Source organism: Pelodiscus sinensis, chromosome 24, assembly GCF_052426305.1.
Source record: "Pelodiscus sinensis isolate ZL-2025 chromosome 24, ASM5242630v1, whole genome shotgun sequence".
Lineage (NCBI taxonomy): Eukaryota > Metazoa > Chordata > Testudines > Trionychidae > Pelodiscus > Pelodiscus sinensis.
The window spans coordinates 9,900,734-9,915,972 of NC_143075.1; the positions used below are offsets into that span (position 1 = coordinate 9,900,734).

Here is a 15,239-nt window from a genome sequence, read left to right on the forward strand (position 1 = left end):
ACACCCTGATGTTTGAACACAGTTCAAGAGCTGCGGTAGCCAAATGGGATTGGGGGCAAATGAGGACTTTTAGGGTATGTCTACACTGCACAGTTATTTCGGAATAAGCTATTCTGGAATAGTTATTCCGAAATAGCTTATTTCGAAATAGCACATCTACACTGCAGGGAAGCCTCAAAATGAGTCCGGGGCAGTCTTCTCTAATGTAGACGTGCTATCTCGATTTAGAGCCCCAGAAGAAATAACTTAGAACGGCCCTGGTGAGGGGCTATTTTGAAGTAGCAGAAGTGGAGCGTCTACGCATGCCTTATTTCGAAATAGCTATTTTGGAATAGGCGTTAGTCTTCGTAGAATGAGGTTTACAGAAGTCAGAATAAGCCGACCGTTATTTTGAAATTATTTCGAAATAACGGAATTGCTGGGTAGATATTTGCTTATTGTTGACCACAGGAAATCTCATGCCCTATTGTTGTCATTCATTTTGGAAAGGAGCTGTTGTTTGCTGGCTCTCAGTGTTTACACTAAGGCTGTGTCTAGACTGGCAAGTTTTTCCGCAAAATCATCTGCTTTTGTGGAAAAACTTGCCAGCTGTCTACACTGGCCGCCTGAATTTCCGGAAAAGCATTGACGATCTCATGTAAAATCATCAGTGCTTTTCCGGAAAAACTATGCTGCTCCCGTTCAGGCAAAAGTCTTTTTCTGAAAGACTTTTGCGCAAAAGGGCCAGTGTAAACAGCATAGTACTGTTTTCCGCAAAAAAGCCCCGATCATGAAAAAGTCTAGATTAGCCACGGACGCTTTTCTGCAAAAAGTGCTTTTGCGGAAAAGCATCCTGACAATCTAGACGCGCTTTTCCGAAAATGCTTTTAACGAAAACTTTTCCGTTAACAGCATTTTCAGAAATTCATGCCAGTGTAGACGTAGCCTAAATGAAAAGGCCAGATTCTGACCTCATTTCTGCAAGTATCTTTCTGGCGTAATTCCACTAAAGCTGGTAGATGGCTTGAAGTGAGATCAGAATCCCTTGTCTCTCTTTTTGGGAGGCTACATAAAAAGCATCCACAAAGAAGACCATATACCCCCTTTCTGGTAAGTGAATTTGGGGCTGAGTGGACCCCCATTAAGTGAGAGGCTTACAGCATAGCCTCTCCTGGATAATTGGGCATCATGCTGCCTTTACAAGAAATGACTCAGTCTCATCCCATTATATCTCCTCCTCCATCAGTATTGTTCTTATTATTATGATACCTCTCCGGCAAGCTGGCATCTCTGAACATGGAAATAACTCATCCTAATGAGACCGAAGTGCGAGTTGCCTAGTAACACAGCATTACTAGAGTCTCCATGCACTGAGCTGGTAAAGGCACTTAAGTTAATGGTGTTGCTTTTTACTGTAGTATGGTTGGGCCTCTTGAATCTAGCAGCGCGGAGAGAAATATTTATGCCCAAGAGCATACATTGATGGATTCCAAGGCTAGAAGGGACCATTATGATCCTCTAGTCTGACTTGCTGTATAGCCGAGATCAGAGAACTTCCCCCCCAAAAATTTCAAGAGCAGAGCTTTAAAAATAAAAAATCCCATCTTGATTTAAAAATAGCCAGTGATGGAGAACCCATCATGGCCCTTCATAAATTGCTGCAATGGTTAATTGCTCTCACCATTAAAAATGAATGCCTTATTCCCAGCCTGAATTTCCCTGGCTTTAACTTCCTGCCATAGGACCATGTTGTACCTTTCTCTGGATCATGTCATACTAGCAGAAGCTGGATACAGAGGACTTCATAATGGTGAAGGCAGCTTGCAGAAAACTGCTTAGGGTGGGAAGTATCAGAGGGGTAGCCGTGTTAGTCTGAATCTGCAAAAGCGGTGAGGAGCCCTGTGGCACCTTATAGACTAACTGAAGTGTAGGAGCATAAGCTTTTGTGGGCAAAGACCCACTTCGTCAGATGCATGTACGAAAGCTTATGCTCCTACACTTCAGTTAGTCTATAAGGTGCCACAGGACCCCTCGCCGCTTTTAGGGTGGGAAGTAATTCAGGATCTGGTTTCTATTAGGCAGAAGATACTGCCCTATGCTGGTAGCAGAATTCCATGAGAGTTTTCTGGGAATAGTTACTGTTGTTTGCCCACATGCACCACAATCCACGGATGCTGACTGGCACAGCAATGCCAAACCCAGGAAGTGAGAGAGAGAGATAGAGAGAGAGAGATAGAGAGAGACAGAGATGGATGTGATTGGCAATCTGTTTGCCAGGTGAATAAGTGGCTAACTGGAAACAGGATTGGTGATTTCTTTCCTCCCTCCTGGAAACACCACCGATTGCCCCGATTCCTGACTGCATGATGAATGAGATTGCACCTGAGGTTGGACATTTTCAGCCATCAAGTTACCAAGCTACCCACATGATCTCTCCCTGGCTGCTCGTGTAGCCACAGCTTTCACTGGAGCAGAAGCAGCGGTTAACTGCATGCACATTACTAAGACTAGAAAAGCTAAGGATACTGGCCGGGAGCATAATTAATGGCTCTCCATTATTGCTGCGGCCTGCTAAGGCAAGGCGTTGCAGGAATGTTGTGTGCGATAGAGGATTCTACTGGTTTAGTTTTTCTGGGGTGTTGTATGAAAATATGCCCAGCAGAAGGCAGCGACCTTTTTATAAAAAAACCAAATCACTTAGTACTATCTTCCAAAAAGGTCTTATTTTGCCTAAACGTGACTGATAAACGTCTGTGCCAGGAAACTGGAAGAATTTGATGCGACAGTGAAGTGTCACTCTGATTCCAGCCCCCCTCACCCCCTAGAATAGTGAGGTGGGAAATGCCCAAACTAAGTGAATTTGTGAACACTTTCTCAAGCCATAAGACAAGCCAAAACACTGTGGAGAGGAATGTTAATAGCCAGGACAGTGAGAGACAGAGATCACTAAATGAAACCAGACAGAGCAAGCTTCTTGAGGGCGTCTTCTATCCTGCACCACCTCAGCTGTTCCCGGGCTAATGCTTAACACAGCTCCGCCCGTGTACTCCACTCCTGACCGCCAGCACTCTCTGCTCTTACTGTCCGGGTCCAGATCTGCCAGTGTTCCACCAGCTGATGTGTTCAGCTGTGCCAGGCCTGGAACACTACTCTGCATTGCCATCACACCTGAGTCTGACCTACAACCCCCTCTGTGCTTTAAGCCTCTGGACCAGAATCTGGCCATCATGAGTGTTACTTCCAAAAGGGGATGTACTTTCAAGAGGCAAACCAGCCTCCACTGACAACACAGGCTGAGACCAGCCAACTTATTTTTTCTTGTTACCTAATCATGGATTAGAACATGGTCTTCAGTGGGGGGAAGGCAGCTTTAAATAAGCTCAGAGCTACAGAGCCTTCTTAGACAAGTTCACGTTTTCCTACTGGAGATGCTCATGGTTCTGACACCGATGTGCTGCTTTGGTGTTATGGGTTCACACTTTATCTGATAGAAATGAAAGAGAATCCTCTGAACTGTCATTAATGCTTAAATTTGACACTTTACGCCTGAGTTTGAATAAAGAATCTAATTACCTTACCCATTACAATGATAGCTTCCCCAATTATCACCTCTAATATCATTAGCTCACAGACATTTACCTTCCCCCCCATCCCTTTTCTGTCCTGAAATTTGATTTGTCCTTTTCATATGTGTTCATTTTTTTAATTGTATCCTTTGGTATATATGGTTGTGACAATTTTCTTCCACTATTTGATCTGAGGAAGTGGGTCTGGCCCACGAAAGCTCATCACCTAATAAGCCATCTTGTTAGTCTTTAAAGTGCTACATAGTCCTGTTTTTTTATTCACTTTATCTGAGTATTTTTACCAGGGTCATCCCCATCACTATAGTGACAAGCACTGAGTGGCACCCGCAGCCCCAGATGTGTTTTCTCAACATGTTTCCATCTGCAGGACTTCTCCTATGATGACTCCAAGGTGGAATTTAATGTCGATGCCCCCAATGGCGTGGTGATGGAAGGGTACCTCTTCAAGAGAGCAAGCAATGCTTTCAAAACATGGAATCGGTAAGTAGCAATGTGCAGCCCAGTGGATAACTGGGTAAGGGCTCTGAAGGCCTCTTCAGACCCTCTGCACACTCACTGCCTTTGTGATATCTCTGAGCACGTATTTTTGCAGAAGAGGCCTCATCAGCTCCCGACCCACACAGCGTAGGAAGGTTGGTCTGTCAGTGCAGCATCACTTAACTCCTTTTGAGCTGAGCTTGTGAAGTCACTTAATGTAGGAAGGGTCCAGTGATGCTGATGTGTTCTAGACAGAAAGGGTTCGGCTCAGTAAACGCTATGTATTTTGTGGGAGGGAAGATTGTCTGCAGAACAAACTGACTTCTCCTGACCCTGAAACTGTGGGACCATTCAGCCTTCCCACTGAAAATCAGTAAGTCTTTCTGGTGTTAGCACTTCTTTATTTTACCAGCTACCAGCAGTCTGGTCCAGCTGGGCCTATGGTCACCATGGGAACAGTAGTGTGGGAGACCAAGAATGGATTGGGAATAGCCTACTTTTTTCTTTGCTGAGAACTGGTACGGTCCTCAAGGGGGACGAGCACAGCCAGCCCACCTGCAGTTTGCTGTTGCTTGCTAAATGCCAGCAGACGTGACAGCGAGCGCCTTCCATCTTGGGACAACCACTGGGTTTCATGCAGGGAACACAGGACACAAAGCAGCTGGAGTCTGGCCTCAGGGAAGCCGTAAGCTTGTAACCATCAAGAGGAACATCTAACGCAGCAGGACAAGCCTGGCTTTCGAGAGCTGCTGGTATCCAACCTCCCTGGGAGCCTGGAAATGTCGGGTGTGCAGCTGTGAGCAGGTTCCTCTGGGCAGAGCTTTGTCTCTCTGTCACACAGAAATATTTTAGAGGATGAGTCATTGGGGATGCAATTTAATAAATGTCTCCTGCATGGCTCTAGTGGCTCCCTAGCACCCATGAACTTAGGTGAAGTGAAAGCAAAGAGGGCTCCGGGTTCTTTCCTCAGTGAATATTTGCGTGTGACTAGTAACCCTTGGGACAGTCAGTGGGCCTGATTTATGCTCGTGTGGCTGAAAGTAGAATTCAGACCTCTGGTTTTAGTGCATAAAATTTAGACCTCTGGTTTTAGTGACCCCCCACGCCTCGCTGGTGTTGTCCCCTCTCACCTGGCAGTGCAATGATATAATAGTTGGAGGTCACCTTCCTGTCCAAGTGCAGGGTCATTTCTGCAGCTTGGTGGAGCTGTGCATCATTGGAACCAACTAGTAGCTCACAATGCCCCTGTATTTTTGTGCCAAAACAGTTGGCTTTATGCCTAGAGACAGATGAGATGGAGTAAGCCCCTCCCTCCCAAAGCCTTCACCCCCAGCCATATCAAATACATTTTGTTCTGTGCACCGAGGCATGTGCGGGTGTGCACCACCGATAGAAACACACACTGCCAGCTGTGGGTGCTCTGCTAATCAGCTGGGTGGCCTTTGAATCTCTCCCGGGTGGCACTCGGCTTACAGGGAACACTGCCCCTAGCTCGGCCTTCTTTACAGTTCCAAACCAGTTTGTCAGCTTGTCCTTTGCGTGACATTCAAGTACATTCTCTGCCCTTCAAGGTTTCTTGAGGGACCAGAAGCCAAAATGCCAGATTCTGGAGAGACCAGCTGCCCTGGTGATGTTTGCAGCCCTGTGCTGCAGAGGCTTGGCTATGGTGCTCGCTAACCTAGGACCTACAGGGCACGCCTCTGAGCTGAATTTATGAACCATTTAGGAGTTTCCTCGCAGCATTTCCGATGCAGGTTTTCCTCGAATCTCAGGCTCTCCCATGGCGTCTTTCACTCAGCAGAGCCAGGCTTCCTGATGCAAAAGCACTCCCCCTTCCCCCGCCATTCCAGAATGCATCAGATCAATGGTGATCAATGGTTACAGTGCAGGGATGGGTGTTTCTAAGTGAGTCCCCTTCTCTCCCCTGCTGATGATCCAGGGGAGGTCTGAGAAATATACCCCATTCCACCCAAGGCAGCTATTCCTATCCCCCCATAGCCCAGCTATTACAGCCAGGCACATCCTCCCTGACCGTGGGTGGGAAGATACTAATGGGGCTGCAAGGGGCCCTGGGAAGAAGTCCCTGTTAGAAACATACACAGAAGAAAATGGGACGAAGACAACCCCTGGAGGTCAGAATGAGATCCAGCACCGTATTCCAGCACAGCCCCGGATGCGAGTGCTCCAGCTAAGCAGCAGTACAGAGTGAGCCACGACGAGCAGCACCCAGGATCAAACAGCTGGGAAGGGAACCTTGCACTCGGCTTCATGTCACTGCACAGCGGCTTGAGAATATGCCATTGCCGCTGCTGGAGCGAATGGCTGTCACCAGGTGGAGCTCAAAGATCCAGACTCGCTCAGGAGCTGATCAAAGGGGGCTTCCACACAGGCAGATTGGCCTCCAGGCTGCACGCTTCTCTGTTTCCTGGCAGATGCATCAAGTCCTTCATAGTTTGCACCTTTTCTCACTGAGCAACGTCTCCGCAAAGGAGCTGAAAAAGCCTCTCTTGCCTCATTTTCCCAGGGCACCAATTTCCTTTGCATGGCAAGCATAGGGAGATGCTTAAAATAACCCACCGTCTCTAGCACAGCTGCAGCGTGGCTTCTTCCCCAGACTGTCTAAACCCGGGAGGATGTTCAGGCTGACTCAAGTGCTCTTACTTAGGAATGTGATGCAGATGGTTTGCGATAAATCCAGGGTTTTGTTGGCTCAAACAGAGGGCCACACATGGTGCAGACACAACGTAGGTGGCTCCTTTGAAAACCTGACCCAGAACATCCAGATTCAAGGCTGTTAAACCCTCCCCTTCCTCCTGGTGCGTGCCCACATATTTCAGCCACCATGGGATGTAATATTATGTCTTGCTGTCAGCGTCCTCGGCCCCCCTAGTGGCAAAAAGAGGGTCTTTGTGACTAACTCACAGGAATGCAGTGAGAACACCTGGGCTGTGTCCAGACTCAGGGTTTTTTTCCGAAAAAGTAGCCTTTTCCCGAAAAAACTTCACCTGCGTCTAGACTGCAGCCGCGTTCTTTCGAAATTAAATCGAAAGAACGCGGCTTTTCTTTCGATGGTGGTAAACCTCATTTTACGAGGAAGAACGCCTTTTTTCGAAAGTGCCTTTCGAAAAAAGGCGTTCTTGAATGCAAACAGGGGTTTTTCAAAAGAGAGCATCCAGACTGCCTTTTGAAAAAGCGGCTTGCTTTTTCGAAAGTTCCGCTTGCAGTCTAGACGCTCTTTTTCGAAAGAGGCTTTTTCAAAAGTATCTTTCGAAAAAGCCTCTTTCGAAAGAGGCTTGCATTCTAGACATAGCCCTGGGTTATAATCCCATCTCTGATGCTGGATCTCTGTGGCTTGGGCAAAGCATGTCACCCGGGTGTGCACACGCCATAGTTTCTCCAGCTGTAAAGTGCTCTTCAGTGCTATGGTGGTACGTGCCGTACGCGCCTTAGCCAAGCCGTGAAGCGGGGGACGGACGGATGGGCCGCATGGAGGCTCAGAGGTCTTCGGCCATGTGAGGTAAGGCCTAGCAACGCAACTCAATGGCATTCTGCTGTCTGTGAGGTGATCGCTTTTGAAGACAGCAGCCCATCAGTCCACACGTTTCCGGGAATGTCCTAGGCATCCCTGGGCAGCGCCCTGCAGATTTTGGCAAAAGTCAGAAAACCAGAAAGGCCTGATTGCCGCCAGTCAAACTGTTAGGGTTCAGTAGGCTCTCAAGGTGGGAGTGGGGCAATGCTTTCACACAGGCCAGGGGCTGGGAGCAAAGTCGCTCTGGATATGTGGTGGAGGCAGTGACCTCGCAAATGCCTGTGGTTGGGGAGCAGGGTCACTGTGGGTCAGGGGAAATCAGGGATTGTAGGTGTGGGGCGAAAGGTTGGAGTTAGGGCTCAAGCATCACAGAGCACCCTCTGCCTGCCGCACCAGTGGGCCCACTGGCAGTGTGGTGTTAATTGAAACCAGGCCTCTGGAAGTCTTTTGCCTTCCCCTCTACTCCCTGGCCTGCCCCGTCTCCCCAGGGTGGCCCTGTCATCCCACTCCTCTCAGCCAAGCTTCTGCCCCCAAACTCCCAAGTGAGGGGGCAGTAAGAGGCCTGGCCCACTTAAGAAACAATGTGGACAACTCCTCCCCTTCTTTCTTCCTGTGTGTCAATCTTTCTAGAGCAGTCTCCAGGACACTGTCCCCCCGGTGCCTCCATGCCAAATGCCATAATTCGTTAATGTTACAAAGCACTTCTATAGTCTCAGAAGGAAGATAAGTCTGATTCCCGCACAGGTATTCCCCGCCACCCCAAAGTCAATGGCACATGTTGTGAGTGCAGAGATGTCTTGTTTGGCAGGCTGCTTCTCCCGCCTTAGCTTTAGCCCTGTTTGTTTGCGCTGATGCCTCTTTCTTTCCTCTCTCTCCTCAGGAGGTGGTTCTCCATACAGAACAGCCAGCTGGTGTACCAGAAGAAGCTAAAGGTCAGTGAGCATAGCTCCGATGACATTAGCAGATTAGCCAACTTGTCTGCTGCCCTGGGGACTTTGGCACCGTGGAGGGGAGAGGGGGAAGAGGAATTGGATCCGAGGAAGGTCTGACAGCAAGCCTGGTCTGAAATTTCCTCTCAGATAATATTACACTCAGAATCCAAGCTGCTCTGACAACCAAAGGACGGTGGCTGGTATTGTCCCCATTTTTGCTGCCCCATGGAATAACAGAGAGGTGGTGTGTCGAATAGTCTTGTTGCTGTCTGTGTTTGCTATCCCGTGTTTGGATTGCGTGTGCCCAGATTCACTGGGAGGGGCAATCTCTCCATTCCAGCCTGCTAACTCGGCAGGGCTCGGAAAGTGGGCTTGGTTACTCCTTTGGCTGGCTGAGAGGAAAAAGGGAAGGAGACAGCACTGTCGCACTCTGAAATCCAGCACCCTGGCAAAGTCAGCGGGGCTTCCCTCTGAGCTGGTAATTCCTAGGCTGGGGTCTGATTGTCATTAATTTTTATAGTTGTAGCACTTGGAGCCTTAGTCACAGGTCACACACACTCCATGGTGCTAGGCTCGGTACAAACAGAGACCAAAAAGACAGCCTTTGCCCCCAAAGGGTTTTCAATCTCAACAGACAACAGGCAACAACAAATAGATTCTAACAGACATACGGGGAAGTACAAGGAAACAGTGAGACGACATTGGTCAGCATGATAAGCTGCACCTGACACCCACTGACGGTCAGTTGCCAGTTGTATTGTTGGTGGATTTGGTAGGGAATTGGAAACACAATGATCACCCCATCATCAACAATAACACCCATTCCTTCTGCATCCCCAATTTCCCTCTTCCTCACACAAAATCCTTTGTCCAAAACTTAAGACAAATTGTCTCTGAATTATGCAAAGCTTCAATTGCTTTGTTCCTCCAATTAGTTATCATATCCCTGCTCTTTGGGATCCCTGCCAGTAGGGGTTGTGCTTAAAAATACCATGCAATAATAATCTGTAAAGTATTTCCAACCTCGTCATAGGCTGGAAGCACCAGAAACTTTATGAAAGAACCAGCAGCCATGAGATTTGCCTCCCCAGTCTTGCAGACCAAAGAAGGGTGGCTGGGTCAGCACAAGTGCTGACCCTTCTGAGATTCACGCTGAGGAATGAATGATCTGGACAGGGGAACTGGCGAGGAGAGGAAGAGCTCTGTGGAAGGCCTGAACTGGGTGGAGATTCGGGAGGTGTGTCAACTCACCCGCTCTCCTTCTTTCAGGATGTCCTCACAGTGGTGGTGGAAGACCTGCGGCTCTGTACTGTCAAGCCCTGCGAAGACATAGAGAGAAGATTTTGCTTTGAGGTCGTCTCACCTACCAAGTGAGTTTGGTGCTTCTGCTAAGCCACAGACTGCAATGCTGTGATTTATGTGTGGGGTTGTAAGATACCCAGCAAGTAGATTCCAACCTGGGGACCTCCTTGTCGGCACTCAGAGTTGCAGTTCGATGGGCTGTCGATTTTTTTCAACCAGATGCTGAGCGGTGTTTGGTGATAGCCTGTCGGACGGGGAGCTGCTAACGCTGATGAATAATGCTCAAGGGGAATTTACAAGGGTCTGGGCCGTATTCCCTCACAAAGTGTTGAGTCACCAGCATGGCTCTCCATGAAGCAACCAGTTGCTGGGGGCATTAGAAACATCAGAGCAGAGGGAGCATGCATGTAAGGGGAAGTGGGAAGGAGCTGATAAGTCAGGGGGATGGTGAAGCAGGGGGAGCATGAGTGTGTTTTCAGGCACGGGTATGTTTGGGAAGAGGAGGGATTTTCTGTGTGGGTGAAAGAGGAGGAAGAGGGAGCATGTGGTGAGTGGGAGGATGAAGGGGGCGGATGAGGGAGGATAATTGTGAGGTGAGGAGTGGAGCAGCAAATGAGAGGAGGGAGGGTGGGGGGAGAGAATGGGTGGGAATAGGGGCATGTGTGAGAGGAGGGTTGCAAGTATGTAAGGAGGAGAAGCTGAGGTGTACATGTGGCTGGTGGTGCCCCTAATGTATTCCCCCCATCTACAGGAGTGTCTGTCTGATCATGAGACTGTGGTGCTGTCACCCCTTAAAGGGCAGGCTGAGCCCCTGGGAAGATGGGGGGTAATAGCGCTGACCATGAGGGGATGCAAGGTGTTTTTGAGCCTCACTGCCCTGCAGAGGGGGCTCATGGAGGTGCCTACTCTGATACCTAACGAGGGCAGCACTGTGGGCAGTGAACAGCTGGTGTGAGGGAATCAAGGCTCAGGCTGAGGAGAGAAGCTGTCGCATTCCTGTTTTCCACCCACCCGACATGTATGCGGGGGCGAAAGCAGGGCAGCCTTAATGATCTTCGGCAGGATGAGGAGGAAGGACTTCTCTGCGGTTAATTTTGCCTCATGCTGCACTGGGTAACTTTGCCTCCTGACCACATATCTCCAAACCGTACCGGTAAAGCGAGGCTGTGAGGATGGTCATAAATTCAGGTGCCTCGCCACAGCTCCCCAGACCCCCTGCCCTGCATCCTCCTGCCAACCAGCATCTCGTGTGCCTTTTCCCCACCCAGGAGCTGCATGCTGCAGGCCGACTCGGAGAAGCTGCGCCAAGCCTGGATCCAAGCGGTTCAGGCCAGCATTGCCTCTGCTTACCGAGAGAGCCCAGACAGCTACTACATCGAGGTGAGGCCAAGGGCAGGGACAGGCACTCACAGTCTTCTCGCAGTGTCGCTCCTGGGCACATGCGGTCTGCTAGCATGCGCGGGGAGCTGCTGAGCCTACGAGTAGCCCTAAAACTTTCCCTCTGCCTGGGGGCATGGGGCGGATGACAGCACCAATCCAAAGGCAACTGTGGTAGCTCACACAGCAGAGAGGGGCAGGATGGGGGGGGTGATGGAGTGCAGACTGGAAACCCCCCACCTTGCTCCTGTCCTACAGAGGAACGCTGAGGGGAGTCCATTCTCGGTAAAATGAGAGGAAGACAAAGCAGCGACACGTTAGACACCGTGCAGTCATTTGTGGTGCCTGTTTGCAGCAGTGTGCCTGGTGTGGGGTGGGGGTATGGGGGGGAAATGCATTGTGGGCGCCATCTGGTGGCAGAAGGCAGTAGCACAGGCAAAAGATTCCCTTCCCTTCCTTCACAGTAGCAAACTCCAATGGAAAAACTTTAAAGTGCTACCAGATCATTTGCTGGTTTTTAAGAGTAACAAAACATGGAGATGGGATCATGAGCTTTCATGGGCACAGCCCACTTCTTCAGATGACCCTATGGAAAGACTCATAGACTCATAGACTCATAGACTTTAAGGTCAGAAGGGACCATTATGATCATCTAGTCTGACCCCCTGCACAGTGCAGGCCACAGAATCTCACCCACCCCTCTTAGAATAATCCTCTCACCTATGTCTCAGATATTGAAGCCTTCCAATACTTTGAAGGCCCCAACATGCAGAGAGTCCTTCAGCTGTGATCTGTGCCCAATGCTACAGAGGAAGGTGAAAAACCTTCAGGGCCTCTGCCAATCTACCCTGGAGGAAAATTCCTTCCTGACCCCAAATATGGCGATCAGCTAAACCCTGAGCATGTGGGCAAGACTCACCAGCCAGACACCCAGAAAGTTCCCTATAGCAACTCCTATCATCCCTCCATTGACCTATTTCCAACTGGAAATGAATGGTCAATTAGTTACCAAGATCATGTTATTTCATCCAACCATCCCCTTATCATAGAATCAGAACTGGAAGAGACCTCAGAAGGTCGTCAAGTCCAGCCCTCCGCTCTAGGCAGGACCAATCCCATCTAAATCAACCCGGCCAGGGCTTTGTCAAGCCGAGACTTAAACACCTCTAGGGATGGAGACTCCACTACTTCCCTAGGTAACCCATTCCAATGCTTCACTACCCTCCTAGTAAAATAGTTTTTCCTAATATCCAATCTGGACCTCTCCCACCACAACTTGAGACCATTGCTCCTTGTTCTGCCATCTGTCACTACTGAGAACAGCCTCTCTCCATCCTCTTTGGAACCTCCCTTCAGGAAGTTGAAGGCTGCTATCAAGTCCCCCCTCACTCTTCGCTTCTGCAGACTAAACAGACCCAAGTCCCTCAGCCTCTCCTCGTAGGTCATATGCTCCAGACCCCTAATCATTTTGGTTGCCCTCCGCTGGACCCTCTCCAATGCGTCCGCATCCTTTTTGTAGTGGGGGGCCCAGAACTGGACACAGTACTCCAGATGTGGCCTCACCAAAGCCGAATAAAGGGGAATAATGACATCTCTGGATCTGCTGGCAATGCTCCTCTTAATGCATCCTAATATGCCATTAGCCTTCTTGGCTACAAGGGCACACTGTTGACTCATATCTAGCTTCTCATCCACTGTAACCCCCAGGTCCTTTTCTGCAGAACTACTACTTAACTGGTTGGTCCCCAGCCTGTAACTATGCTTGGGATTCTTCCGTCCCAAGTGCAGGACTCTACACTTGTCTTTGTTGAATCTCATGAGATTTCTAGTGGCCCAATCCTCCAATTTGTCTAAGTCACTCTGGACCCTATCTCTGCCCTTAAGCGTATCTACCTCTCCCCCTAGCTTAGTGTCATCTGCAAACTTGCTGAGGGTGCAATCTATCCCCTCATCCAGGTCATTAATAAAGATATTGAACAAAACCGGTCCTAGAACCGAACCTTGGGGCACTCCACTAGAAACCGACCGCCATCCTGACATCGAACCGTTGATCACTACCCGCTGGGCCCGGCCTTCTAGCCATCTTTCTATCCATCTTACCGTCCATTTATCCAATCCGCATTCCCTTAACTTGCTGGCAAGAATATTGTGGGAGACCGTATCAAAAGCCTTGCTAAAGTCAAGGTATATAACATCCACTGACTTTCCCATGTCCACTGAGCCAGTTACCTCATCATAGAAGCTAATCAGATTGGTCAAGCACGACTTGCCCTTTGTGAATTTATGCTGACTATTCCTGATCACTTTCCTCTCATTCAAGTGTCTCAAAATGGATTCCTTTAGGATCCCTTCCATGATTTTTCCAGGAACCGAGGTAAGACTGACCGGCCTATAGTTCCCTGGATCGTCCTTCTTCCCTTTTTTGAAGATGGGCACTACATTTGCCTTTTTCCAATCATCCGGGATTTCTCCCGATCTCCATGACTTTTCAAAGATAATGGCCAAAGGCTCCTCAATGACATTTGCCAACTCCTTCAGTACCCTTGGGTGCATTAAGTCCAGACCCATGGATTTGTGTACGTTTAGTTTTTCTAAATAGTTCCTAACCTGTTCTTTACCCACCAAGGGCTGTCCATCTTCTTCCCATCTTGCGTCGCTTAGCACAGGAGTCCAGGAGCCGACCTTGTCCGTGAATACAGAGGCAAAGAAAGCATTGAGTACTGAAAGGGAAGGCACAGATCCATGTCGCCTCCTCCCACCTCTCCCTCAGCTGACTCAAGCTCACGTTTGCCCAGCTGACATTTTTCCTCTGTGACTGCCCTCGCACAAAGCCATCAGTAGAATTGTAATGCCACCCCCTGGGTGATGCTGGTGCCCCCCTGTAATGGCAGAGCTAATCATAGCTAACCCATCAGCCTGCACACATGTAACTCCCCACCAGCTGTCCACTGGGAGAGGCTGTGCTGCAGGGCACGCAATGAGTCCCCTCCTCTCCCTGCAGAGACTGGACCGAACCGCCTCCCCTTCCACGAGCAGCATCGACTCTGCCACCGACTCCCGGGAACGCAGTATGAAGGGGGAGAGCATCCTGCAGAGGGTCCAGAGCATCCCTGGAAACGACCAGTGCTGTGACTGTGGCCAGGCTGATCCCCGATGGGCCAGTATCAACCTGGGCATTCTGCTGTGCATCGAGTGCTCTGGGATCCACAGGTACTGTGGGGTGAGGGCCTGGGGGAAGGGAGGTCAATTTTGCCAGCACTTCCACTGCTTACTGGGCTCTTAGAAAACATTGGAGCTAAATAACAGCATTGAACACTGAGAGCTGGGGGCTGCAAACAAACTTTATGGGACCCGGGAAACTTGGCTGCACCCGCTAAGTGGCTGTCCGGCTAACCCAAATCATGCCGGATCGCGGAAGTTGCGGACCAGAGAGTGCCAGACTAGGAAGGTTCAGCCTGTATAGCCACACGTATTATTTTCTATCTGCAGCATACAGAGTATTGATATATGTAAAGGAACTAGCACAAGTCCCACTATGAAATACTAGCTAGCCAGGAGTGTAATTTCTTGGCTGTGCTAACAATACTTAGCATTTTTCATCTACAGAGCATTTTACAGTCACCAACTAATAACATCTTCAACAGCCAGAGGAGCTAATATTGTCTCTACTGCTAGCTCCCCTGTGCTAGAATTGATGAAGAACTTGACTCCCAGCTTTAACCACTCAGGAGCTCTCGACTCTGTTCTCAACTGCTTCGTACTTACTCTGTGACCCTGGGGAAGTGATTTACCCTGTTTGTGCCTTGCTGACTACTTTTCTAAAATAGGGATAGTCCTTGCACACTTTTGTAAAGTGCTTTGAGATTCTAGGGGTGCAAGTTGCTATATATGCACAAAATGGTATTATTAATAATAATAATAAACTATGTGTATGCTGTGCAACCCAATTCTAGACACTGAGTGTGAGAAATTGGGATGGTGGAGCAAGGGGGAGTAATAAGTGCCTATATTAGATAAAGCCCCAGATATCAGGACAATCCTAATAAAATCAAGACA

General features: G+C 49.1%; 1 protein-coding gene across 1 annotated transcript in view; it reads left to right on the forward strand.

Annotated features, from left to right (window-relative positions):
- The window catches only part of ACAP3 (ArfGAP with coiled-coil, ankyrin repeat and PH domains 3), a 218,547-nt gene that overhangs the window by 168,792 nt on the left and 34,516 nt on the right, over positions 1-15,239 (forward strand). The window contains 5 exon segments of the mRNA XM_089773021.1: positions 3,934-4,046; positions 8,453-8,504; positions 9,774-9,874; positions 11,075-11,186; positions 14,185-14,393. Of these exon segments, the coding sequence (XP_089629147.1) occupies positions 3,934-4,046; positions 8,453-8,504; positions 9,774-9,874; positions 11,075-11,186; positions 14,185-14,393 (587 nt within the window).